This window comes from Herpailurus yagouaroundi, unplaced genomic scaffold (assembly GCF_014898765.1).
Source record: "Herpailurus yagouaroundi ecotype Mexico unplaced genomic scaffold, PumYag 181, whole genome shotgun sequence".
NCBI classification, from domain to species: domain Eukaryota; kingdom Metazoa; phylum Chordata; class Mammalia; order Carnivora; family Felidae; genus Herpailurus; species Herpailurus yagouaroundi.
The window spans coordinates 28,214,000-28,241,997 of NW_024412412.1; the positions used below are offsets into that span (position 1 = coordinate 28,214,000).

The 27,998-nt window shown below is 38.0% G+C and overlaps 1 protein-coding gene across 2 annotated transcripts; it reads left to right on the top strand.

The window, feature by feature from the left end:
* The first annotated feature begins 8 nt into the window (after positions 1-8).
* UBXN8 (UBX domain protein 8) lies at positions 9-27,980 on the top strand. Of its 2 annotated transcripts, XM_040490176.1 has the most exons (8): positions 13-309; positions 7,967-8,089; positions 11,164-11,234; positions 16,178-16,300; positions 19,095-19,235; positions 21,271-21,312; positions 24,905-24,979; positions 27,357-27,980. In XM_040490176.1, the coding sequence occupies exons 1-8, from the start codon at positions 222-224 to the stop codon at positions 27,522-27,524; spliced, it is 831 nt and encodes a 276-aa protein (XP_040346110.1). In that variant the 5' UTR covers positions 13-221; the 3' UTR covers positions 27,525-27,980. The 2 variants fall into 2 exon arrangements, with proteins under 2 accessions (XP_040346111.1, XP_040346110.1); XM_040490177.1 differs by lacking the exon at positions 19,095-19,235 and having other exon boundaries at positions 9-309.
* The last annotated feature ends 18 nt before the right edge of the window (positions 27,981-27,998 follow it).

A 27,998-nucleotide genomic window follows, 5' to 3' on the forward strand; every position in this document is an offset into this window, starting at 1 on the left:
GACACCATGCGACGTGGGGGGAATGACTTGCATTTCTAATAACATAAGGCTACAGACTATGAGTTCAAAACAGGGGCTTATCTCAGTCGAACCAACCGCCGGCCTTCAGGGTCTAGCTCTCCCCCAAACCCCTCCCATAGCAAGGGCTCCACACCACCTTCCAACAGAAGGCGCAACCGGAAGGGGAGGGCCTCCCGCCCGGACGCGGGGCTCCCGCTATCATGGCTTCTCGTGGGGTCGTTGGCATTTTCCTCTTCTCTGCTCTTCCCCTCTTGTGTCTAGAGCTCCGGCGTGGGATCCCGGATCTAGGTAACTGTTGACTTTTTCCTTCTGACGCTCGCATCCGCGTAACTATCCCATGAATGTTGCGTAAGGTTCCAGTCTCAGGGCCACGTCGCCTCCGAGCGGCTTAGACTACGACTCCCAGGCTGCATAGCGCCTTCCTCTCTTCCGGCGCCGGGGCCCCACTCCAGGGAGCAAGACTCTCAGAGCTTTGAGGAGGCTGACTTCTCTTCGCGGAGAAAGTGTCTTTCCAGTTTTGTGTGCAAGGAGACAGAAGCTGGCAGAAAGCACAGGAACATATGTAGACACTACTTTCATATTGTTTTGAACGCTCACAAGGAAACAGGTGACGTGATGTAGGCCTTCTGAGGAATTTAAGCAGAGATTTAAATTATACGAAGCCTGGGCCAAAAACATTCTAGACCAAAGGAATTGACAAATTGGAGAAAAAGGATGAAGACCACTGTGGATGGATCAGGAAGACTAAAGGGGAGAGTGGATCGAGTTAATAACATTCACTGACCACCTCTTATAAACCTAACTCTAAGTGCTGTTTATTCATTATTTCTTCCAGTCTGTATTATAACCATGGTGTGGGTGGGGTATAATCCCCATTTTACACTTGAGGAAACTGAGATTTAGGGAGGGTTATTGGAGGGGCGCCTGGCTGGCTCAGTCAGTAGAGCATGTGACTCATGATCTTGGGATGGTGAGTTCAAGCCCCACTTTGGCCCTAGGGATTACTGGATAGATGGATGGATGATGGATGCAGATATAGATAGATAGTCGCTGGATTCTGTGGAGGATGTTTTGGAGGGAGGCTGTAGTGGAAGCAGTGGAGCAAGGGAGGCTCTAGAAGTAGACAAGTAGTGATGATGGCCTGGACTAGGATGATAACAGCGATGGAGTGTGCACAGATTTGGGATATTTACAAAGTAGAATCCACAGGATTTGTGGATGGATTAATGTTTGGGTGAGGGAAAGGAGGGATTCAAGGATAACTCCTTCAAGTGAATTTGAACAACCCTAAGTACTTGGTAGTGCCCGGGATAAAAGGGAAACTGAGAGGAAAATGGTGGGCCTGTGGAGAATCAGTCCTTTTTTGGATATATTAGTCATGGATTTACATGCATGTCTCCCTTATACTCATTTCTAAAGTTTGAGATCCTGATGAAACTTAGCTTTGTATATTTCCTCTCTCCCTACTCAGGTACTTGGAAATGTTGCTTGAAATAACTTAAAATGCTTTTTTAAAAAATCTTCAAAGTCCTTTTAGAAACTTCCTACTCAGTCTATATAGGAATCTAACAAGACCTTTTATCCAAATGATATACAGAAATGTTAAATTCACGCTTATCTAGTCCAGAATTTACATGCTCCCCCCCTTGTCTTTTCAGCATCCACCTCTGCTCTGTTAATTTAGAATCTCTTCTTTGCACTAACGTTTAAGTCACTGATCAATGAGAAGATAGTTACGGAAGGTTGCAGAAGGAAATCTCACATAATCAGCTCTGACAACAGGAGAATACGCTTTTTGAAGGCAGAGACCACATCTAATCTGTTTTTGTGTTCCCATCAAATATCACAATGCCTATTTTATTTATTTTTTAATTTTTTTTCTTTTTTGAAATAGGCTCCATGCCTAATTGGGGGCTTAAAGTCATGATCCCAAGATCAAGAGTCACATGCTCTACCGATTGAGCCAGCCAGGTGCCCCGACAATGTCTAATTTAATAAAGCAGGCCAAAAATTCTAGAAAATGCAACTGGATTCCTGGTAGCATCTCCATCTAGTTCCTGATTTTTTTTTACTTAATTCCTTTCTCCTAGAAACCTCTCAGTTGTGAACTGATGGTTGTTTACTTTGGTTTCTTTTTTTTTTTTTTAAGATTTTATTATTATTATCTTTTTTTAAGTTCATTTTATATATTTTGGGAGGGAGGGAGAGAGTGTGAGTGGATGAGGGGCAGAGAGAACAGGAGAGAGGGAATCCCAAACAGGCTCTGTGCTGTCAGCGCAGGGCCTGACAAAGGGCCTGATCCCACGAACCAAGAGATGATGACCTGTGCCCAGATTGAGTTGGACCACTGACTCAACCACCTAGGCACCTCTATTACTATTATTTTTTAAGAAGTCTCTACACCCAATGTGGGGCTCAAACTTAGAACCCTGAGATTAAGAGTCTCATGCTCTATCAGCTGAACCAGCCAGGTACCCCTGCTTTGCTTTCTTGATATTTGTTTTCCAGATATCCAGTAACAGTATATACTTATAGATACTTTTAGCTGGGGCTGCTAATTGGAAAACTAGAATTCCTAGACCCATTCATTCAACTGGGCTGTATTTTTGGACAAACATTGAAAAATGGTTCCTATCTTTTTTCTACTGTGTAAAAGCCTTCATTGTCAGTACATTTTTACTTGTACTTAAAGCTAAATATTTTATTAAAAAAATTTTTTTAATGTTTATTTATTTTTGAGAAACAGACAGACAGACAGACAGAATAGGAGCAGGGGAGGGGCAGAGAGAGAGGGAGATACAGAATCCAAAGCAAGCTCCAGGCTCTGAGCTATCAGCGCAGAGCCCGTCTCGGGGCTCTAACTCCCAGACCACGAGATCCTGACTGGAGCCGAAGTCGGCTGCTTAACCAACTGAGCCAGCCAGGCACATCAAGCTAAGTATTTTAATGCTGCTTCCTCACATTTGTTATTCTTTGAAGTGTCTTGCACATGGGCTCTTGAGAATATGGACCAAAAAAACCCCCAAAAAGCCAATTTAATAAAAAAAGTTTTACTTGAGGGGCGCCTGGGTGGCTCAGTTGGTTAAGCAGCCGACTTCGGCTCAGGTCATGATCTTGCAGTCCGTGAGTTCGAGCCCCGTGTCGGGCTCTGTGCTGACAGCTCAGAGCCTGGAGCCTGTTTCAGATTCTGTGTCTCCCTCTCTCTGACCCTCTCCCGTTCATGCTGTCTCCTCTGTCTCAAAAATAAATAAACGTTAAAAAAAATAAAAAGTTTTACTTGAAAGACATAAACAAACATAAGTCTAGTTCTTTTATATTCCCGTATGATATTTGCAAATTGCTTGCTTGTTAGAACAAAAAGCAGTATCATGGAACATAAATCCCATAACTCAGTGGTTTCTCTAAATACCAATACTCTAGGTATTACATTACTTTTGTAATAGCCAGAAATACCCTAGATTTAATTAGATGTTGTCTTGAACAACTCTTGAATCAACAGCTAATGCTGGCAAAAAGTTGGAGGACTGTGAGGCAAAACAAAAGAAGTATTTAAACAGCTTTAAGTTGCTTTATTTTTCAAGGATAAAATATATATTGAGTTTTTTTTTTTTAAGGTTATTTTTTCATTTTGAGAGAGAGGGCACACCAGCGGGTAGGGGCAGAGACAGAAGGAACGAGGATCTCAAGAAGGCTCCCCACTGTTGTTTAGAGCCTGATGCAGGCTCATGAACCATGAGATCATGACCTGAGCTGAAACCAAGAGTTAGACGCTTAACTGACTGAGCCACCCAGTCACCTCTATATATTGGTTTTCAGTTAAAAGAAAATATTTATCACAAGTGTAGAAAACTATACTTGAATAAAAATAAATATTTAAGTGTGTATATATAAATCATTTTTTAATCTTTAATTGACTACCAGCCCTGATCATATAGGCAAGATGGTTCTTCTGTACCTCTGCCTGGTGACTTTTGAGAACTACAAAACTAAAAACTCCTGGAGGGTAGAAACCATTTCTAACCCAACTTTATACCTGCTCCTTAACCATTTAGCAATGGTGTATTACACCATAAGTACTTACCATAAGTAAGTACTGATTACATTTTTTCTCATTTAATTTTCATCTTTGTTTTTAAAAGAAGACCAAATACTAAAGTTTGACTTTTTTCTAGGTGTTTATAGAATGATTTTATTTTCCAATAACCGAATAAATATTGAGGAATAGAGAGGTACACAGTTGCATAATTGAACTGTGAGAAATATGAATTTGGTGTTTTTGAATGACTGTTTTTAAGTAGAACTACAATTTGAGAGGTGCCTGGCTGGCTCAGTTGGTAGATCGTGTGACTCTTGATCTCAGGATTGTGAGTAAAGTCCCATGTTGGGTATAGAAACTACTTAAAAAAATAAAAATAAATCTTTAAGTGAATGAATGAACAAACTAGAATTTGACAAGATGCTAATGTCACAATTTAATTCCCAATGGGATAATTTTACCTACCTCTCTGGACAGAGGGAAACCAGAATTTATGCATTATTGATAATCATAATGTTTATAAGTGTAGTCAGTCATATGAATTCTACCTATATTCCTAAGACCGAAGATGTTCTAAAATTGTTTTTTGAAAACTTGTTCTGGTAATAATCAACCATGATGAATTTTAGCTCACAAAGGAGAGTATGTGAAAAAAATCATAAGACAGTTGCTTAACTTTTACTATTCTTTATTACTACAAATAATCTTCTTAATGCCTTACTATTTGTTATTAGTATCAAGGAAAGTAAGGGGGATTCTGTCAAACATTTAAAGAAGAGTTAACACCTATTCTTTTGAAGCTGTTCCAAAAATGGAAGGAAAGCTTCCAAACTCATTCTATGAGGCCAACACTAGCTTGATTCCAAAACCAGACAAAGACCTCACTAAAAAGGAGAACTATAGACCAATTTCCTTGATGAACATGGATGCAAAAATTCTCAACAAGATACTAGCCAACCAGATCCAACAATATATTAAAAGAAGTATTCACCACGATCAAGTGGGATTTATACCTGGGATGCAGGGCTGGTTCAATATTCACAAATCAATGTGATACATCACATTAATAATTTTTTTTAAATGTTTATTTATTTTTGGGAGAGAGACAGAGTGTGAGTGGGGGAGGAGCAGAGAGAGGGAGACACAGAATCTGAAGCAGGCTCCAGGCTCTGACCTGTCAGCACAGAGCCCAATGCGGGGTTCGAACTCACGAACCGTGAGATCATGACCTGAGCTGAAGTCGGACGCTTACTGACTGAGCCACCCAAGCATCCTGATACATCACATTAATAAAAGAAAGAATAAGAACCACATGATCCTCTCAATAGATGCAGGGAAAGTATTTGACAAAATACAACATCCTTTCTTGATAAAAACCCTCAAGAAAGTAGGGATAAAAGGATCATACCTCAAGATCATAAAGCCATATATGAAAGACCCACCGCTAATATCTTCCTCAATGGGGAAAAACAGATCTTTCCCCCTAAAGTTAGGAACACAAGAATGTCCATTCTCACCACTGTTATTCAAAATAGTGTTGAAAGTCCTAGCGTCAGCAATCAGACAACACAAAGAAATAAAAGGCATCCAAATAGACAAGAAGGAAGTCAAACTTTCACTCTTCACAGATGACGATATTCTATGTGGAAAACCCAAAAGATTCCACTAAAAAACTGCTAAAACTGATCCATGAATTCAGCAGTCTCAGGATATAAAATCAATACACAGAAATCAGTTGCGTTTCTCTACACCAATAATGAAGCAGCAGAAAGAGAAATCAAGGTATTGATCCCATTTTCAGTTACATCAAAAGTCATGAAATACCTAGGAATAAACCTAACCAAAGAAGTGAAAAATCTGTACATTGAAAACTATTAGAAAGCTTATGAAAGAAATTGAAGAAGACACAAAAAAAATGGAAAAACATTCCATGCTCATGGCTTGGAAGAATATTGTTAAAATGTCGATACTACCCAAAGCAATCTACGTATTCAATGCAATCCCTATCAAAATAACACCAACATTCTTCACAGAGGTAGTACAAACAATCCTAAAATTTGTATGGAAGTAGAAAAGACCCCAAATAGCCAAAGCAATCCTAAAAAAGAAAACCAAGGCTGGAGGCATCACAATTCCAGACTTCAAGATGTATTACAAAGTTGTAATTATCAAGACAGTATGGTACTGGCACAAAACAGACACATGGATCAATGGAACAGAATAGAGAATCCAGAAATGGACCCACAAACATATGGCCAACTGATGTTTGACAAAGCAGGAAAGAATATCCAATGGAATAAAGACAGTCTTTTTAGCAAATGGTGTTGGAAAAACTGGACAGCAACATGTAAATGAATGAACCTGGACCACATTCTTATACCATACACTAAAATAAACTCAAAATGGATGAAAGACCTAAATGTAAGACAGGAAGCCATCAAAATCTTAGAGGAGAAAGCAGGCAAAAACCTCTTTTATCTTGGCCACAGCAATTTCTTACTTAACATGTCTCCAGAGGCAAGGGAAACAAAAGCAAAAATAAACTATTGGGACCTCATCAAAATAAAAACTTTCTGCGCAGTGAAGGAAACAATCAGCAAAACTAAAAGGCAACTGACAGAATGGGAGAAGGTATTTGCAAATGACATATCAGATAAAGGGTTAGTATCTAAAAATCTATGAAGAACTTATCAAACTCAACACCCAAAAAACATGATCTAGTGAAGAAATGGGCAAAAGACACTTTTGCATGAATAGACACTTTTTGCAAAGAAGATATCCAGATGGCTAACAGACACATGAAAAAATGCTCAGCATCACTCATCATCAGGGAAATACAAATGAAAACCACAATGAGATACCAACTCACACCTTTAAGAATGGCTAACATTAACAACTCAGGCAATGACAGATACTGACAAGGATGCGAAGAAAGAGGAACCCTTTTGCGTTGCTGGTGGGAATACAAACTGGTGCAGCCACTCTGGAAAACTGTATGGAGGTTCCTCAAAAAATCAAAACTAGAACTACCCTATGACCCAGCAATTGCACTGCTAGGTATTTATCTAAAGGGTACAGATGTCCTGTTTCAAAGGGGCACATGCACCCCAATGTTTATAGCGGTGTTATTGAGAGTAGCCAAAGTTCATTGACTGATGAATGGATAAAGAGGATGTGGTATACAATGAAATATTACTCGGCAGTCAAAAATAATGAAGTCTTGCTATTTGCAACAATGTGGATGGAACTAGAGTGTATTATGCTAAGTGAAATTAGAGAAAGACAAATATCATATGACTTCACTCGTGGGATTTAAGATACAAAATAGATGAACATAAGGGAAGCAAAAATAATATGAAAACAGGGAGAGGGACAAAACAGACTTTTTTTTTAAGTTTATTTATTTTGAGAGAGAGAGAATGCAAACGGGAGGAGGAGAGAGAGAGCGAGAGGGAGAGAATCCAAAGGAGGGCACAGAGCCCAATGCAGGTCTTAAACTCATGAACCGTGAGATCATGACCTGAGCTGAAACCGATAGTTTGACGCTTAACTGACTGAGCCACCCAGGTGCCCCAAAACATAAGAGACTCTTAAATACAGAGAACAAACTGAGGGTTGCTGGAGGGGTTTTGGGTGGGGTGATGGGCTAAATGGGCAAGGGTCATTAAGGAGGACACTTGTTGGGATGAGCACTGGGTGTTATATGTAGGGGATGAATCACTGGGATTCTACTCCTGAAATCACAATTGCACTGTATGCTAACTAACTTGGATATAAATTTTTAAAAATAATATAAATTCAATTTAAAATTTTAATTTTAATATAAATTAATATAAATTAAAATTTTTAAAAAGGAAAATATTTTGAACTTTAATTATTATTATTCTTTTTTTTCTTACTTTTTTTAAGGAGTTAAAGATCTAATTTTGCTGTGTGGCCGGATTTTCTTACTACTTGCTTTTCTTACTTTAATTATTTCTGTGACTACCTCATGGCTTAATTCATTTAAATCTTCCCAAGTGTATCTGAAAGGTAAGTTTATTGTTTATGCTACCCTTTTATAATTTTCTACTCTTTAGAGTATTTTATTTATTTATTTATTCTAGGATTTTGCATAATTAGAACCATTTACTGTTAATTTGTGACATATAATTTCAGCTGATCATTACTTTAGTCTTGATTTTTAATGGACTATAAATCCCAACATTTTTATGGGAAATTGTACATTATCCTTGTATACACATTTGAAATGATAGCATTTCTATATTGATACATTGCAAATTCTCTGATTTTAAATTGTGCAGTTTCATTGTTCTTTGAGGTTTATGTTTTCAGTTTATAAACTATTCAACAAATGGTCATGTTTTCTACCATTAATCTGTAGAGGCTTTTCAACCTAATTTATTTTTCCTTTCACTTTGGCAGTTTTTGTTTACATACTTACCTATAGAGTTAAGTTACATACTTACCTATTAAGTGCTTACTCTTAATTTTAGGAAACCATGCTTGTTCTTATTTTATGTTTGATAAGCAAAAAATTTTACTGTAATTTTGGTAAGTAAAAATTTGTCAAAGCCTTTGACAATGTTAAAAGTGTTAGAAGCCTTTTAAAACAATATTGTAGTTCACTTCAGAAAAGATGAATCCTAAAACTAAAGCCTGAATTTTTACATCCTTTTACAAAGAAGCTTGCCAATAGTGATTTTGGTACATTGTGTTTCATTTTGCTACTTATTTAAATGTAAATAAATGACAGGAAAATAAGCAGTGCTTAATTTATAGCCTTTCCAAATTAACCATGAATATAACCATAATCCTAAAAGGTTATACTGTTCAACCCAAACATAAAAGACAATCTAGATGTTTTAGGGTCTCTCAATCATAGATTTTTGAAATTCTTTTCTTCTTTTGGTAAATTATTTGATGTCTTATACTTCAAATTATCCATTGGAAAATTAAATAAGAGCATTGTAACTTCTCTTGGAAATTTTGTGTTAAGTGCATTTGACATCAGGAGGATATTTGCTGCAGGCATTAAATGGTCAAATATTCTATATTTTATAAATAAGGGAAACGTGTATTTGACATAGTTTTTGTAGTTTAAATTGTACCTTTTTATTGTTGGAGTGTACATCATTCTGGTACATTTACGGATTAATGATTTTGAGACATAGTCATCACTGAAGGCTAAAACTATTTAAGAAGTAATTAAGACGATATAAAGTGCTTAATTATTGTCAGATTTCCTTTAAATGAGTAAAAAATCCGCATATTTATACGCTTTGTATCTTCCCTAGTGTCATCAGATACTGAAATACCAGACTTCAGATTCATCCAAAACTTTAATCCTCCGTGTTTTGTAAAGATTTCCATGATGAAGTGTATCACAAGTTCAGAAGCAGTCAGTTCTCAGTGGCTTTAAGGATTAAAGACCTTTGGGTAACCTATTTGGCTCAGTCAGTAGAGCATGTGACTCTTGATCTCAGGGTCATGAGTTCAAGTCCCATGCTGGGTGTGGAGCCTACTTAAAAAGAAAAAAGGGATTAAAGCCCCTTAATCACCTGCTGTTGATTTATTTAGAAACTATATTCTTTGATTCAGAGTCAGAAGGGGAGTCTTAAGATCACTAAGTCTAACTCATCACATAGCAAGTTAGTGGCCAGACTAGACCTTCTGCTTTCCTATGTGCTTTGCTGCCCTAATCTTTCCTTAATAAACTTGAGGATATATTTATTGCCAGAAGAGAAAGTTGTTGACAGAAAGGAACACTCCTATTTAAGGAGCCAGGCAGGTTAAAGGATGTATTTTCCAAAAAGATGTCTAATTCCTCAAGGGAATACAGTTAAATGAAATTAATTCAAATGAAACTTAGTGTACCTAGAATAAAAAATGTTATACAACAGCAAATATTCTTTCTCTTGCCATTCAGTGGCTAATAACCTAATATTGGTTCAGTCATGGGAGTTTCCAAGCAAACTCCACTTTTGGGGTCTAGGCATGTTGCTTATATGTGTGTATGAATTTTTTTTAAAGCTTTTTTTTTTTTTTTTTTTTTTGAGAGAGAGAGAGTGGGGGAGACGTAGAGAGAGAGGGAGAGAAGGAATCCCAAGTAGGCTCCACACCATCAGTGCAAAGCCTGACTTGGGGCTCAAATCCACGAACTGTGGGATCACCTGAGCCGAAACCAAGAGTCAGAGGCTCAACCCACTGAGCCACCCAAGTGCCCCGTATGTTTTTTTTTTTTTTTTTTAAAGTAGGCTCTGTGCCCAATGTGGGGCTTGAACTCATGACCCTGGGATGAAGTCAGATGCTCTACCCACTGAGCCAGCCAGGTGCCCCTTTATTTTTAAAAGACTTTATTTTTAAGTAATCTGTATACCTAATGTGGGGTTGAAACTCAAAACCCCGAGATCAAGAGTCACACATGGGGCGCCTGGGTGGCTCAGTTGGTTTAGCATCCAACTTCAGCTCAGGTCATGATCTCGCAGTTTGTGAGTTCGAGCCCCACATCGGGCTCTGCTGAGAGCTCAGCGCCTGGAGCCTGCTTCAGATTCTGTGTCTCCCTCTCTCTCTCTGCCCCTCCCCTGCTCACACTCTTGTCTCTCTTTCATTCAAAAATAACTAAACATTTAAAAAAAAAAAAAAAAGTTGCACACTCCACTGACTGAGTTAACCAGGTCCCCAGGTATGATGCTTTTACTGTCATGTCAAGGGTGACCAAATGGCACACGTGCCTACAGGGCAGCATTCTCTACTTCATGTGCAGAAATGGGCTTTCATGCCATGTCTTGGAGCTGCTGAAGCCCTAGCATGAAAAATCTAATATAATCATTCTTGAAGCCTCCTCACCAAAACTATGACATATGATATTAATGAATGTTAGAGAATTTTTGTTTCAGAACAGACCGTTTCTTACAGATTTTACTTGTGGATTTCTTTGTTTGAACTGTCTGCATGTACCTCATTTTCATCGTTTGAAAAACACAGTCTGTTTTTTGAAGGCTTGTCTCTCCCAAAATGTTATCTACAGACTACTTTCAGAGAAAAGAGCATTCAACTTACGATATTTGGGAATTAAAAAGCATTTTTATGTTTTGATGTCTTAGAAGAAGAAGAGAAGAATGAAAAAAGGCAAAAACTTGTCAGGAAAAAACAACAAGAGGCACAGGGTGAAAAGGTAAAGCATAATTTTTAGAGAGTATATATAAAGAGAGTACAGAACATCTTGGGGCATTTAAAATCGAGGTCTGTTGCTTTCTGCATTTGTGCTTGGACTTTTTTTTTAAGTTTATTTATTTTGAAAGAGAGAGAGAACATGCTCACATGTGAGAGTGGGGGGCAGGGTGCAGAGAGAGAGGAGAGAGGTAATCCCAAACAGGCTCTGTGTTCTCAGTGCAGAGCCTGACTGGGGGTCAAACTCACGAACTGTAAGATCATGACTTCAGCTGAAATCAAGAATTAGACGCTTAACTGACTAAGCCACCCAGGTGCCCCATGTGCTCAGATTTTTTAATTATTGAGGTCAAATTCACATGACTTAAAATTAACCAATTAAAAAAAATTAACCAATTTAAAATGTACAATTCAGTGGCATTTAGAACATTTGCAGTGTTATGCAATCACTACCTCTCTCTAGTTCCAAAACATTTTCTTTACCCCAAAACAAGACCCCGTACCTATTAAATAGTCACTTCTCCATTCCCACTCCTGTCCTTTGGCAACTAGGTCTGCTTTCTGTTTATATGGATTTATGTATTCTGGATATTTCATTTGAGTGGAATCACATAATATGTGACCTTTTGTGTTTGCCTTCTTTCACTTAGAATAATGTTTTCTGGGGTTCATCCATATACATGTATCAGTACCTCATTCCTTTTTTGCAGGTAAATAATATTTCATTGTATGGATGTATCAAAACTTGTTTATCAGGGGCGCCTGGGTGGCTCAGTCGGTTAAGCGGCCGACTTCGGCTCAGGTCATGATCTCGCGGTCCGTGAGTTCGAGCCCAGCGTTGGGCTCTGTGCTGACAGCTCAGAGCCTGGAGCCTGTTTCGGATTCTGTGTCTCCCTCTCTCTGACCCTCCCCCGTTCATGCTCTGTCTTTCTCTGTCTCAAAAAAAAATAAACGTTAAAAAAATTTAAAAGAAAAAAACTTGTTTATCAGTTCATTTGCTGATGCGCATTTAGGTTGTTTCCACCTTTGGGCTGTTGTGAATAGTGCTGCTATGAATATTTGGACACAATTCTTTGAGTACCTGTTTTCAGTTCTTTTGGGCATATATATATAGGAGTGGAATTGCTGGGTCATCTGGTAATTCTGTGTTTACCTTTTTGAGGAACCACCAAACTGTTCTCTACACCAGCTATTCCATTTTATATTCTCACCAATTTCTGAGGGTCCCAATTTCTCCATTTCCTCACGGACGTATATTTTCCCACCCCCACCTCCTTTTAAATATTCATTGTAGTGGCGCCTGGGTGGCTCAGTTGGTTAGGTGTCTGACTCTTGATTTTGGCTCAGATCTTGAGGTTCGTGAGTTAAAGCCCTGTGTCCCTGCCTGGGATTTTCTCTCTGCCTCTTTCTCTGCCCCTCCCATGTACTCTCTCTCTCAAAACAATAAATTCTCATTGTGATGAGTATGAAGTGGTATCACATTGTGGTTTTGATTTGCATTTCCCTAATGACTAATAATGTTGAATGTCTTTTCATATGCTTGCTGGAGAATGTCTATTCTTATGTCTTCTCTGCAGAAATGTCTGTTCAAGTTCTTTGCCCATTTTTGGGTTGTGTTGTCTTTTTTTTTTTTTAAATGAGAGTTCTTTATGTATTCTGGATACTAGACTCTTATCAGATACATAATTTCCAAGTATTTTCTCCAATTGTGTGGGTTCTCTTCATTATTTTGATATTGTCCATTGATGCACAAAAGTTTTGATGAAATCCAGTTATTTCTTTTGTTGCTCATGCTTTTGGTGTCCATTGCCAAATCCATTGTCCCTCTAAGAATCCATTGCCAAATTGAAAGCCATGATGATTTACCCCTATATATTTTCTTTCAAGAGTTGTATAGTTGTAAAAAGAAAAAAAAAAGTTGTATAGTTGTAGCTTTTATATTTAGGTTACTAATCCACTTTGAGTATATAGTGTGTATATATTTTTGTATATAGTGTGAGGTGGGGATTCAGTTTCTTTTTTAATATTGTTTTGGCTATTTGGGGCTCTTTACACTTTCAAATAAATTTGAGTTGGCTTTTCCATTTCTGTAAAAAAGGCCTTTGTGATTTTTGAGAAGGATTACATCAAAATCCATAGATTGCTTTGGGTAGTTTTGACATTTTATATTAAGTCTTCCTTGCTTTGCCTCGTGTTGACATCTTAATGATATTAAAACTTTCAACCATAAGCCTGTAATGTCTTTCCACTTATTTATATCTTTAATTTCTTCCAACAATATTTTATAGGTTTCAGTGTACATAGTTACCCTTTTGGCTAAATTTATTTCTACGTATTTTATTTTGGATGCTGTTTTAAATGTAATTGTGGTTTTAATTTCCTTTTTTGACTTTTCATTGCTAGTGTATAGAAATACAAGTGGTTTTTCTGTGTTGATCTTGTACCCTGCACTTTGTTTATTATTTATTAGCTCTAGTGATTGCTGTGCATGGATTCTTTGGATTTTCTATTAAGGCAAACCTTATTTTATTGTACTTCATTTTATTGTGCTTTGCAGGTACAGGGTTTTTGTTTTGTTTTTTTTTTTTTTTTTCCATATTGAATGTTTATGGCAACCCTACATTGAGCAAGTCTATTGGTGCCATTTTTTTCTAACAGCATTTGCTCACTTCGTGTCTCTGTGTTATATTTTGGTAATTGTCGCAATATTTCAAATGTTTTATTATATTTTTTATGGTAATCTGTGATCAGTGATTGCAACTCAATGAAAGCTCAGATAATGGTTAGCATTTTTTAACAAGAAAGTATTTTTTAATTAAGTCATGTACTTTTTGTGGACCTAATGCTATTGCACACTTAGTAGACTACAGTATAGTATAAACATAACTTTTTTTAAGTTTATTTATTTTGAGAGAGAAAGCACAAGTGGGGGAGGAGCAGAGATAAGGAAAGAGAGAGAAACAGCAGGGGAGGGGCAGAGAGAGAGGGGAAGAGAGAGAATCCCAAGCAGGCTCTACACTGTCAGCACAGAGCCTGATTTGGGGCTCGAACCCACAAACCATGAGATCATGACCTGAGCCGAAACCAAGAGTTGGACACTTAACTGACTGAGCCACCCAGGCATCCCTAAACATAACTTTTATATGCACTGGGAAACCAGAAAATTAATTTGACTTGCTTTATTGTGATATTTACTTTATTGCAAACTGACCTTCAATATCTCTCATATATGCCTATATAAGATCATGTCATCTGAGAATAAGGATAGTTTTACTTCCTCCTTTCCAAAATGGTGTTTGTTTATTTTTCTTGCCTATTGCTCTAGCTAAAACTTCTAAATGGTGTTGAATAGTAGTGGTGAAAGCCAGCATCCTTGTGTTGTTCCTGGTCTTAGAAAGCTTTTAGTCTTTCACCACTGAATGTGATGTTAGCTATGGGTTTTTTCTAGCTACTCGTTATGTTGAGCAAGTTCCTTCCTATTCCTAGTTTCTGAGTATTTTTATCATAAAGAGTGTTGAGTTTTGTCAAATGTTTTTTCCTTATCGATTGAGATGATCATGTATTTTTTCCCCTTTGTTTTATTGATACGTATTACACTGATTGATTTTCTTATGTTGAAACGTCTTGCATTCTTGGGATGAATCACACATAGCCGGTATATAATCCTTTCAGTATGTTTTTGGATTCAGTTTGCTAGAATTTCGTTGAGGATTTTTGCATCTACATAAGAGATACTGGTTTGTACTAGTCTTGTAGTGTCTTTGCCTGGCTTTGGTATCAGGATGATGTTGACTTCATGTAATTAGGAACTGTTCTTACTTTTATTTTTTGGAGTGTCAACAAGACAATGTTAACTCTTCTTTAAAGGTTTGATAGAAGAGCACCTGGGTAGCCCGGTTGGTTGAGCATCCCACTTCTGCTCAGGCCATGATCTTGAAGTTCGTGGGTTCGGGCCTTGAGTGAGCTGACAGCTCAGAGCCTGGCACCTGCTTCAGATTCTGTGTCTCTCCCTCTCTCTGTCCCTCCTCCACTTGTGTACACACACATGCGCACGTTCTCTCTCTCTCAAAAATAGATAAACATTAAAAAATGTTTAAAGATTTGATAGAATTCACCTGTGAATCTACTTTTCTTTACTGGGAGGCTTTTAATTACTGATTCAATATCTTGTTAGGTATGTTGAGATTTCCTAGTTCTTCTTGAGTCAGTTTAGGCAATTTGTATGTTTCTAGGAGTTTGTCAACTTCATCTTGGTTTTCTGAATTGTTGGTTTACAGTTGTTCACAATATTCTTTTTCTGGCGTGCCTGGGTGGCTCACTTGGTTGAGCGTCCAACTCTTGACTTCAGCTCAGGTCATGATTTTGAAGTTTGTGAGTTCAAGCCCCATGTTGGTCTCTGCGCTGACAGTGCAAGCCTGCTTGGGATTCTGTCTCCCTCTCTATCTCCCAAAAAGTAAATAAATAAACTTATAAAAATAAAAACAAAAAAACCCCACCAGAATCTCCATTTCTTTTAAGCCCAAAAATATTTTCTACTTTACTATGATTAAGCTGTTCATTAACACTTTTCCAAGTGACTTCTTGCCTTGGGCATTGTGCCTTGAACAAATGGCTTTGACTTTAAGCTCCTAGAAGCCAAGCATCACATCCTATGCATCTTTGTATCCCTAGCTCGTGGTAAGTTTTTGTTGGACTGAGAACACATTAAAATATCTAGAGGCCAACTGCCAAATAAGCATAAGCATAGAACATTTGTTTTTATCTGCTTTAGGTATATATGCAGATTTTTAGAGAGTGATGTAAAAGGAGGATGCTGCTTTTTTGACAAAATTTAGTGTGACAGAAAACACAATTTGTTAACCTGTTTCTTATTTACAACTTTATAGACCATGGAAGATCTTTGGAATGTTATGGTAATAACACCTCATTTATTATTTTTTTTAATAGGTCAGCAGATACATAGAGAATGTTCTAAAACCTCACCAGGAGATGAAATTGAGAAAACTGGAAGAGCGCTTTTATCAGATGACGGGTGAAACTTGGAAATTAAGCAATGGTCATAAACTTGGGGTTAGAAAATAGTCTCACTTTATATTTTGAATTCTGCTACTACATACATACATGCAATATATACATATAATGCAACATTATACATATAATGTATAAGTACATATAATGTACAAGCATATTACATATTTGGGTTTTTAAAATTTCGAATGATGTTAAACTGGTCTGGTTTTTAGGAATCTTTATTGCTAATGATTGTACATAGAGCATATTTGTGTGTTGAAGGATTAAGTGCTTTTGGTGCCCAAAGAGCATATAACCTAGATGTTTGAGAAGCTCTAACATAAAGTTGTCCTTGAGAAAACTGTTGACCAATCACCATATTTTATATGAGGAAATTCAGATCTTTCCTTAAGATCTGCAAGGTATGACAAGCTCACATTATACTCATTATGTTTCGCTCTGTTTCTATAAAGCCAAATTAACCTTTGACTCTTTTTTCCTTTGGCATTGAGTATGAACTTTTGTCATTTGCTAATGGTAGTTTTCAGCTCAAAGTTTTTTTACAGAGGAAAAACGATATTCATAAAGGAATTAAGTTTTAGGGGTGGCTGCCTGGCTCAGTTGGTAGACCATGCAACTCTTAATCTCAGGGCCACGAGTTCAAGCTCCCCCATGTTGGACCTGGAGCCTACCTAAAAAAAAAAAAAATTAAGTTTGAGAGTAACTAGCCAGAGATTTTATGTGTAAGATCATTTCTGTCCCAAAGACTTTTTGGGTTTTTTTGCTTTCTATTTATATTGCATCTTTTACTATCCTATAAATATAATGATCCAGTAAAGGTTAACAGGATTCTTACTGTGAAGCTAGACTCCGTTGTTATCCATTTCATAATGGTAAATATGCATCAAGGGCGGGTAATGAAATTAATGCGAAAGATGTGCAGCATGAAATGTGCCTGCTCTGTGGAGTGATGTCACTTCGGAGATGAGTTTGTCTTCTGTTCAGAAGCCTGACTTTAGCTGGCCACACCTTTTTCTCAAATGGTCACAAAGTGAATTAGTCATTCTGCCCCTTGCTTTCAGGCTGTGTCTTCATGACACTAGTAGCATATATTTTAACCTAATTGGTGGGGACAACAAGAAGTCAGGGACCAAGCAGACCACTGGCATTGTTATGACTTAAGGCTGTTAGGACTATCAAGGATGTGAGAATCAGGGGGCACCTGGGTGGTTCAGTCAGTTAAGCCGACTTCGGCTCAAGTCATGATCTCACAGTTTGTGAGTTTGAGCCCCGCATCTGGCTCTCTGGGCCTTTGTTCCCCTCTCTCTGCCCCTTCCCCACTGGTTTTCTCTCTATCTCTCTCAATAATAAATAAACTTAAAAAAAAAATGTGAGAATCAGAATGTTAATTGCTGAGAGAAGGTGTAGGCGGCAGCTGATGGAGCCTGGTACTTTGCAGTCAGCCTGTTTGGCCAGTTAACTATTGAGCATCTAGATCTCTTGGCTCCCATTGCCCCTCCCCTTCCATCAGGTTTTCTTAGGATAAAGGAATAAAACAGCCCACCAAGATGGTGGCCATTTTAGTCTGATGAAGAGAACTTTTACAAGTCAGTGGATGTAGAAAAGGGTATTTTTGAACTAGTAAGTATGTATCTGAGAATTTGACATTTAAGTTAATTATCTTGCTGAGGAAAAAGTTTTAATGGATAATATTAACAAAAAGTAATATGGTTTCTGGAATAAATTCCTTTGCTTTCTAAAGTGATTAATTCAAAAGGAAGATCAGAGTTTGAATCTGAGAACTAAAATATATGTAACAGGATACTTCGGCCATGTTCAACTATGGAAGTATTTCATGGTTACATACACAGACATGTTTTTACATACCTATTCTCTTTTCACAGCTTTTTAAAGCATAATCCCTTGCATTGTCTTGCATCCTTTAATGAAAGGAGAAAAGGATATCATTCAGGTTTTCTTATTTCTTCCACCCTACTAAAAACTGTGGGGATCAATTAAAATGGAAGGATGCCTCTCAGCCTTGTGTCTATCAGAGGGAGCCCCAGGGCTGGGTAAGAGTAGTTTCTACAGGATGTTAAGCTCTATGTTTTCTTCTCCAAGGAAATAATGCTTTAAGTTTCTGGACCTAATATTGACTCAGTTCTTTTTTTTTTTTTTAAGTAGACTCCACACCCAACGAGAGGGTTGAACTCACAACTCTGAGATTAAGAGTTGCATGCTCTGCCAATAGAGCCAGCCAGTATTTTTTACTAAATTTTTTTTAATTAAAAAAAATTATTTTTATGTTTTTATTTTATTTTTGAGAGAGAGAGACAGAGTGTGAGTTGGGGAGGGGCAGAGAGAGGGAGACACAGAATCCAAAACAGGCTCCAGGCTTTGAGCTGTCAGCGCAGAGCCTGACATGGGGCTCGAACTCACAGACTGCGAGATTGTGACCTGAGCCGAAGGGACACCCAACCTACTGAGCCACCCAGGCACCCCTGAGTTGAGTTTTGTTTTGTTTTTTTGTTTTGTTTTGTTTTGTTTTTTTACAGAGCATGAACGGGGGAGGGGCAGAGAGAGAGGGAGACACAGAATCGGAAACAGGCTCCAGGCTCTGAGCCATCAGCCCAGAGCCCGACGCGGGGCTCGAACTCACGGACCGCGAGATCGTGACCTGGCTGAAGTCGGACGCTTAACCGACTGCGCCACCCAGGCGCCCCTGTTTTGTTTTTTTTTTAACTGAAATGTCATTTTTTACTGAAATGCCATCAGGGTAAAAGAAAGAGCCACTGTGAATTGAATAAAGTTTATACTAGAGACTATTTAGAAATTGTCTGTTGTTTTTGACCAGGGTGATGAAGAGTTGGTGCTTGAAAATGGGAGTCAGACATCTTTTGAAACATCAAACAGCAGAGAAGCAGCAAAGAGACGGAACTTGCCTAAGCCTCTAACCAAAATTTCACCATCTGCTGAACAGCCCACGCAGAAGGAGGTTCATTACTGAATGCCTACTCATGTAATTGTATCAGTGTGCAGTAGGAATATGGTTCTCTGGGCGAGGTGGTATACTGAGTGAAGATTAGGACTGGCTTTTAATCCAGATGGTGTCTTCCCACTACCTTATAAAGGGATCAGCTTCATTAAAAACCACTTTGCTATTTGATTCTAATATTAATGTTCTGAACCACACTTAGAAGGAAGCTATGAAGATAAATGACAGATTTACAAAATACTCCGTTCTTTTGAGGAAGTAATTTTATTATGTAGAAATGAAAAATGTTTACTAAGGGAAATATTCCTACAGGTAACTAAGACATGATTAACCCATATTTAGTGAGAGGCTAATATTATTATTTTTTTATTAAAAAAAATTTTTTTAAGATTTTATTTTTAAGCAATCTCTGCACCCAGCATGGGGCTTGAACCCATAACCCCTAGATCAAGAGTTGCATGCTCTACCAATTGAGCCACCCAAGCCCCCGAGTGGCTAATATTATTAACGTGGGTAATATTTTTCTCAGTAGCCCTTCCAGGGAATGGGTTAGCAACCATTCATTTTGGAACAGTGCTGAGGTTCATTATTACTTCTGTTCTTTCAAATTTTTAATCCTTAAATTGACCCTCATTTGGATCTGGCAAAGGTTGGAAATAAATCTCTTTGCCCTGACTCTTAAGGGATGCTGGGAGGCCATATGTTCCCTGAACATAGTTTCTAATGTGTTGCCTCTTGGTCTGAGGTTTCTCTGCCCCATAATGGGGCCTGAGGGTGGCAGTCAAGTCATTGAACTATTTCTAGCATTTCAAAAAGATCTTATGGACTAATTAAAACTTCAGGAGTCTTAGCTTTTTGTTAATAACATGAATCGTCTCATGTTGTTGGTAAATTTTGGTTGACTGTCAGGCTTTTGATACCAAAGGAAAGTAAATGGTTTATTTGATAAAATGCAGTTAATGTTGGCTAGATACAATGCTAGAAAACATGAGTCTGTGGCATTAAAAAACAAAAAGCGTCCCTGAAGGTGAAATTGTTGGTAACCCTGTTAAACGAGAGAAAATGGTCTGAACACCTGGTTTTGTAATAAACAGAAATAAGGAAACATCAGTAAATCATGAAGACAACCAAAGTGAATGTTTCTTATCCAGTCCCCTAGAAGTGCCAGTGAAGAAAGATACACATTTAAAATGTGTATACGTATGAACCTAAATAACTTTGGGGTCTGTTGAACTTAATATTTATTCTCTGTGTCTTTAAATAGTATATTTTTATGTAGTGTCTTGGAATATCATAAAAATGAGATTCTTAAATATGCATAGATTGGTAGCTATCATCCCACATCCTGTTATTATCACGTATTTAGCACAGAATGGCTTACCAAAAATGTTTAATTGAGCCCTTTCATATTGTACATTTTTTTTTTAATTTTTTTTTTCAACATTTATTTATTTTTGGGACAGAGAGAGACAGAGCATGAACGGGGGAGGGGCAGAGAGAGAGGGAGACACAGAATCGGAAACAGGCTCCAGGCTCTGAGCCATCAGCCCAGAGCCTGACGTGGGGCTCGAACTCACAGACCGCGAGATCGTGACCTGGCTGAAGTCGGACGCTTAACCGACTGCGCCACCCAGGCGCCCCTCATATTGTACATTTTTATAAATGTATATTAAAAGATTTCATTGGGGTGCCTGGGTGGCAGAGTCTGTTAAGCGTCAGACTCTTCTCTCAGCTCAGGTCATGATCTCACAGTTTGAGTTCAATCCCCACATAGGGCTCTTTGCTTATGGTGTAGAGCCTGCTTGGGATTCTGTCTCTCTTTCTCTGCCCTTGCCCCGCCTGTGTGTGTGCTCGCTCTCTCTCCGTCTCTCTCAAAATAAATAAATAATTAAAGAAATTTTTAAAAATAAATAAAAGATTCCATTAGGCTTAGATGTGTCTAAACTCTATATTAAAAGGAACTCTTCTCACTGAGATTTTTTTTTTTTTCTTCAAAATGTTTACACTCTTCTTAATAATACTTGATTTTCTTTAGGTTCTTGATCTACCTGAAGAACCTCCTGAAACAGCTGATGAAGTAAGCTCATTTTTTTCTCTGGAAATTAAATATATTTTGTTTTCTTTAACATCAAGTGAGTATGTCTTATCTCAGTTTGGGTTTAGAAAAAGAAGAGAGTACGCATGTTTATGTGATAGCCCTGTAATTAGGTCTGTTTTGAACGTGGTGTAATAGCAAACCTCTCAGCCTGTGTCCAGTTTTGGAGCCGGCCATCCACCGAGTGGTCTTTAGAGCCCCCACACCTCATCAGGCAGAGATATGATACATGGGCTTTTCCAAAACTTTAGGTCAGCAAAGGAGTTACTTGTTTTTTTCTAGATTTTTTGTTTGTTTATTTATTTATTTTGAGAGAGACGGAGAGCAAGCAGGAAAGGGACAGAGAGAGATGGAGTCAGAGGTTCTGAAGAGGGCTCTGTACTGACCACACCAAGCCTGACATGGGGCTCAAACCCACGAACTGTGAGATCATGACCTGAGCCAAATGCAGACACTTAACTGACTGAGCCACCCAGGAGCCCAGGGGTTACTTTTTACTAAAAAATCAGGGACGCCTGGGTGGCTCAGTTTAGGGACCAACTCTTGATTTTGACTCAAGTCACAATCCCAGGGTTGGATTGTGGGACTGAGCCCCTTGCAGGTTCCCTGCTGAGCCTGGAGCCTGCTTGAGATTCCCTTTCTCCCTCTACCCCTCCCCTGCTTCTGCGCGAGCACACTCTCTCTCAAAGATAGGCAGATGACTTCAAATTGTAGTTTTCCCCTTAACAAAGAGAAAATGAAGCATGCAGCTGCTGTGTAGATGTTTGAATTGAAGGATGGTTTGCTGTTTTGGGGGGCAGGGTTCAATTGAACCTCCACACTGCACTGAGCTTCCATCTGCCCAGCTGCTGTGCCGCATTCTGTGCTGCCTTCCTGTGGTTGCCCAGCAGAATTTCAGACAGGTCTCTAATGTACTGGGAGCATGTGTCTTTAAAGCCATTAAGTCCTTTAGGCAAAGGGAAGCCCTGATGGTTTTCTATTTCTTAGAGCTTGGCAACTATTATACTCCTTGAAAACCAGTCGTGAGTCTGCCACTGGGAGGGTCTTAATTTTATCAATACACTTGCAACATTTCAATGGAATACTTTGGCTGTCTGAGGAAAATCCAGAAGTCATGCAAAAATAGAGAAAATGAAACATGCAATCCAGATACTGATCCTGGAGGAGAAACACAATTAAAAAAAAAAAAAAGAGAGAGAGAGAGAAAAAAACTTCTCATTTCTTTCTGTTATACCCAAAAAATTCATGTCTGTGATATGTCTGTCCTGACACGCACCCTTCTACATTCTCACACCCATTTATAATACAGACGTAATTAGATATAGCTCAGGTTTGACTGGGAGCACCTTTTTTACTCTCGTTTTAAAACACATGACACTAGGGGTGTCTGGGTGGCTCAGTCAGTTGAATGTCTGACTTCAGCTCAGGTCATGATCTTCAGTTCGTGAGTTGAACGAGCCCCACGTTGGGCTCTGTGCTGACAGCTCAGAGCCTGGAGCCTGTTTCGGATTCTGTGTCTCTTGCTCTCTGCCCCTCCCCCACTCATGCTCTGCCTCTCAAAAATAAACCAATGTTAAAAAAAAAAAAGTGTCAACTTTCCAAACAAACTCCCATCGTCTTTCTGTCTGCAACTATTTTCATTATTGTAAACTACCTTTCATTTTAAGGAATCCCTGGGAATTAAATTTTGTTTATTGCTGCTACTTTTTCTTTTTAAGATTTTTTTTTTTTTAAAGTAATCTCTACACCCAACTTGGGGCTTGAACTCACCACTCGGAGATCAAGATTCACACACTCCACTGACTGAGCCAGCCAGGTGCCCCTGCTGCCACTTTTAATTTAGCTTTCATTTAACAATCTGTGTTTGGCATTGTGATTTACTTTCCAATTTGGATTGTGTCCCATGTCTTTTACCCATTCATATGTCAATCCTCTATGCTGTCAGTAATATTAGGAGAAACAGCACAACCAATTTTCATAGTAATTGTAATAACAAAACAGTTGCTAGATTTTCAAAAAATGATAGTTAATTTCTCTTGAGTATCTAAACATAATGGAAAATATTAACTTGTATATATTATATATATATAATTTTTATTTTGAGAGAGAGGGACAGAGAGAGGAAAAAGAGAATCCCAAGCAAGCACTGTCAAACTGGAACCTGATATGTGGCTGTGAGACCCTGACCTGAACTAAAAAAGTTAGATGCTTAAAAAGAAACAAAAAAAAAAGTTAGATGCTTAACCTACTGAACCAGCCAGGTGCCCCTTTAATTCAGTATATTTGAAACCTAGTTTCTCATAAAGAATTTGGCTTTAATTCTGCTTTCAGATCATTAGCCTTTGAACAAAACCTCACTGCAAAAGTTAAATTTTGTCATTTCTAAAAATAAGCAAAATTGACTTTAAATCTGTGATTCAGCTGTTTTGTGATTTTTTTTGTGTGTTATTATAAAACTATTCATTAGTAGAAGTACAACAGGGCTCAGCATTGCACTGATTTGGATATGAATCAAATACCTTATCTACTTGAATGGAAATATTTTCTAACATGGCTTTCCTGAAGGGGGTAGGTGCTGCTGTAAAACCACCATTTCTATATCTTACGATACCTACACAACTCCCAGGACAGTTATAATAATGTTAGCCATAAGAAAGGGTTTCCTGGAGCACCTGGGGTGGCTCAGTCGGTTAAGCATCCGACTTTGGCTTGGGTTATGATCTTGCAGTTCGTGAGTTTGGGCCCTGCATCAGGCTCTCTGTTGTCAGCTTGGAGCCAGTTTCAGATCATCTGTCCTCCTCTCTCTGCACCTTCCCCCACATCTCTCCCAAAATAAACATTAACATAATAATAATAATAATAATAATAATAAATTTTTAAAAAGAAAGGGTTTCCTGACTGATAAATAATGCCCATCAGAATAAATTATTAATTCTTCATCCTTTTTTTTTTTTTTAATGTCTTATAATATTAACTGGTAGTTTGCAAGGTCTTTTTAGCTATTTTACTGTTTTATCAAAGGGGAACTGACGGGGAAACAATACGTAAAGCAGATGGAGTAGGAGCTCCTCCAGGAGAGGAGGTCTCTTAGAGTTTCCAGCATCCAGGACCAACTCCACGCCTGTCTGTCACTTGCTTGGAGGACACAGGCATGGCGCACAGCTTATGATGATAGAGTAACTTGGGACACTTGTTTCCTTGCAACCCGGCGTTTTTCTTGTCTGTAGACTCTAAGGTGGACTGGATCTTCTTGGTTTGGTAGATGAATTTTGAAGCCCCTGTGCAACCTTGATATTATCTGGACAGACAGAAGCATCTAGTCTCTGGTGTCCTTGCCAGAAGGCTGTGTCATTGATCTCAATCAAGAGGAAGATGTTCTCTTCCATTTCAGAAGAATTTTTATGTTTCAGGTGAATTTTATCTGGACCTTCATGTTGATCTACTGCTCTCAGAGCTAAATGCCTATAAAACCCCATAGAGCTTTTTAGAATTACGGATGTTTCGTAGGAGTAGTATTTTGGAATTGCAGAGCACGCTGGATTGGAATTCTTATTGGAACATTTTTATTCCTCAGGTAGTTGCTGTTGCTCTCCGATGTCCAAGTGGGAGGGTCCTGAAAAGAAGGTTTTTTAAGTCTTGCAGTTCACAGGTGAGGAAATTCATATTTTGAGAAATGTTTTTTTTGAATTTGACAATAGTTTTCTCCCATGCAGTGGGGGAGATATTACCACTCCCTTGTCTGGCGCTCCCTTCAGGTAAGGGTAAAGGGCATTTATACATACTCTGTGTTGTGGAAATTTGGATAATTAAGCATGCTGGATCTTTTTTCAGTTTTTTTTTTCCCAGTTCTTTTCCTATTTTTTATTTGTTGTTTTTTAATTAATTACATTTTCACAGCTTGGTAGATAATGTGCTTTCATATCCTTCAGAAGCAGACAGTATTAACTTTGTTCCCATTATCCCTGATAGATTATTAACTTAAGCCTTATTGCTTAGATGTAATTTTCAGATCATTCTTTAGGGCTTATTTCCTTTTGTTCCAATGGATTTTTTTTTTCTCTTAAAAACAATGCTGTGTTCATTAGCAATAATTTGGAAAACATAGAAAAGTAGAGAGGAAAAAAGGCTTGATCTATAGTCTAATGCCAAGGTCAGTTGCTAATATTTTGGTGTATTTCTACTTTTAAGTGCATTTAAACATATAATTATGCACTGTATTGAAATATATCTAGTTTTCTATCCTGATTGCATTTAACCTTCTGTGATGAGCATGCTATGAACCATAATGGAAAATACTGATGGATTCAACTGCATAGAAATGTAACATTCTATAAAGAAAAAATTGTAAAGTTAAAGAAATATTTGGAGAAAATATTTTACATCTATGTATGATAGAGTCATTTCTTTCTTGTTTTTAAAAATTTTTTAACATTTATTCATTTTTGAGAGAGAGAGAGAGAGAGAGAGAGTGTGTGTGTGTGTGTGTGTGTGTGTGTGTGTGTAGGGGAGGGGCAGAGAGAGACAGAGACACAGAATCTGAAGCAGGTTCCAGGCTCCACGCTGTCAGGACAGGGCCTGACGTGGGGCTCGAATCCATGAACCATGAGATCATGACCCGAGCCAAAGTTGGACGCTCAACTGACTAAGCCACCCAGGTACCCCTAGAGTAATTTCTTTATAAAGAGCTAATATACAAATCAAGGAAAAGGTAAACACCTCAGTAGGATGGCAGTTGAAAAAAAAAAACAAAAAACACTTAGGATTTCCTAAAGAAAAATAAAAGTGACAAATAAAAATAGGGAAAAAATATTTGGCCTTACTTAGAATCAAAGAAGTATAAATTAAAATGGGACATAATTTTCTGCCTATCAGATTGTCAGAGATTAAAAAGAAGAGTAACGTAGGCACCTGGGTGTCTCAGTTGGTTAAGGGGGCAACTCTTGATCTCACGCCTCTTGAGTTTGAGCCCCACATCAGTCTCTGTGCTGACAGCATGGAGCCTGCTTTGGATCCTGTCTCCTTCTCTCTGCCTCTCTCCCACTTGCACTTTCCCAAAAAGTAAATAAATGTTAAAAAAAGAAAAAGAGTAAGCCAGTTGTGGCTAGTGTGTGGAGAAAATGGTGATTCTCATTAACTGTTCCTATGACTATAAATTTATAAATTGGGACACTGTTCCTATGAGATAATTTACCCGTGTAACCTTAAAATAGATCTTTTGTTTCATTAATTTCATTTATGAGAATTTATTCTATAGAAATAAGATAAATGATCAAAGGTATAATGTGGGAATTGGTTGAATTAAGGTCTATCCAAATATTGGAAAATTAGGAAGCTTTATGACTTAGATGTACATTTGTTACATGGAATATCAGTAGGTTCTTGGATGGTGTTTAGCAGGAGAAGTCAGAGATTATCTGTAGTTGATAGTCCAGCTTCCTTCGAGAACATTGTAGTATCTAGGTTTCTTCCTAAAGCAGCAAACTGTCCTTTGGCAGACATTTTTAGGCAATACTAAGTGGACATTTTGATGGTTACTATGGAAATCCTCATAACAGGAAATGTTTTCAATTTATAGGGGTGGCCCATTGACAATTGGACTACCCTAAGGCAGAGTCCCTAGGGCTTGGATAGGTCTATGGTGACAAAGTTCCTGAGTGATTTTGATGTGGACTATTGGCTTAGATTTTGATCTAAATAATTTTTTTCCCAAGTGCTAAACTTTTGTTCTCAACTTTTCTATGTTGAATAACCACCCCATTCCTTGTGGTTGGGACTTTCCTAGTTGTTAAATGCCTCTGCTCTCTATAGATGCCTATAGTCCCTAGGCCTTCTCTGAAACTTCCAAAAGGTACTAAGGGTTATTTGCATCTCACAATTCATGGTATGCTATTTTCCTTTAAATTCTAGAAGGTTTTGTTTTATTACTCCTCGGGGCATGATTTAACAATGAAGGAATTGTAAAATATGGTAATCTAGAGGGATACAACTGTGCACAGTATTTAATAACTAAACTTTTTATCTTTCAGGTCTTATTTCACTGGATGATGAAAATCGGGTACCACATATCTCTATACAGCCTTTCTACTTCCTTTCCCAGAAGGCCTCTGGAAGTAGAGGAAGGCTGGTCCCTGCAGGACATTGGAATAACTATGGATACTGTACTCAATGTGGAAGAAAAAGACCAGAGCAACTAATTAAGAAATGAGAATGACCTGTTTTACATAAAATCAGTTATGCCATGATCTTACAAGACATAAAGGTTTCATGTTAAAATCATGCCATACCTTGATTGAGCTCAAGGCAATAAACACTTTAATGTTGATATCCTCGGGAATGTATGGACACGAAGGATTAGAAAAGGATTGCTCTCTGCATATAATAGTTTTTGGAATGTGCCGTCATAATGTACCATCTGAAAACTAGATAAAAATGTGTACAGTAAGGCACTCCATGATTTGTATTTTTCCTAGCTGACATCATTCATCACTGTGTTGAAAAACAAAATCATACGACTTTGTTTCCTGCCTCTTCAGTCCACCTTGCCATACTGAACATTTCACAATTCAGTCAAACTCTTTAAAATCTATTAGGTAGAAATGTTTGTTCTGCTTTATTTCTAGAAATGAAACTTTAAAGACATTTCAAAGGTCTCTAATGCTTTACAGTTC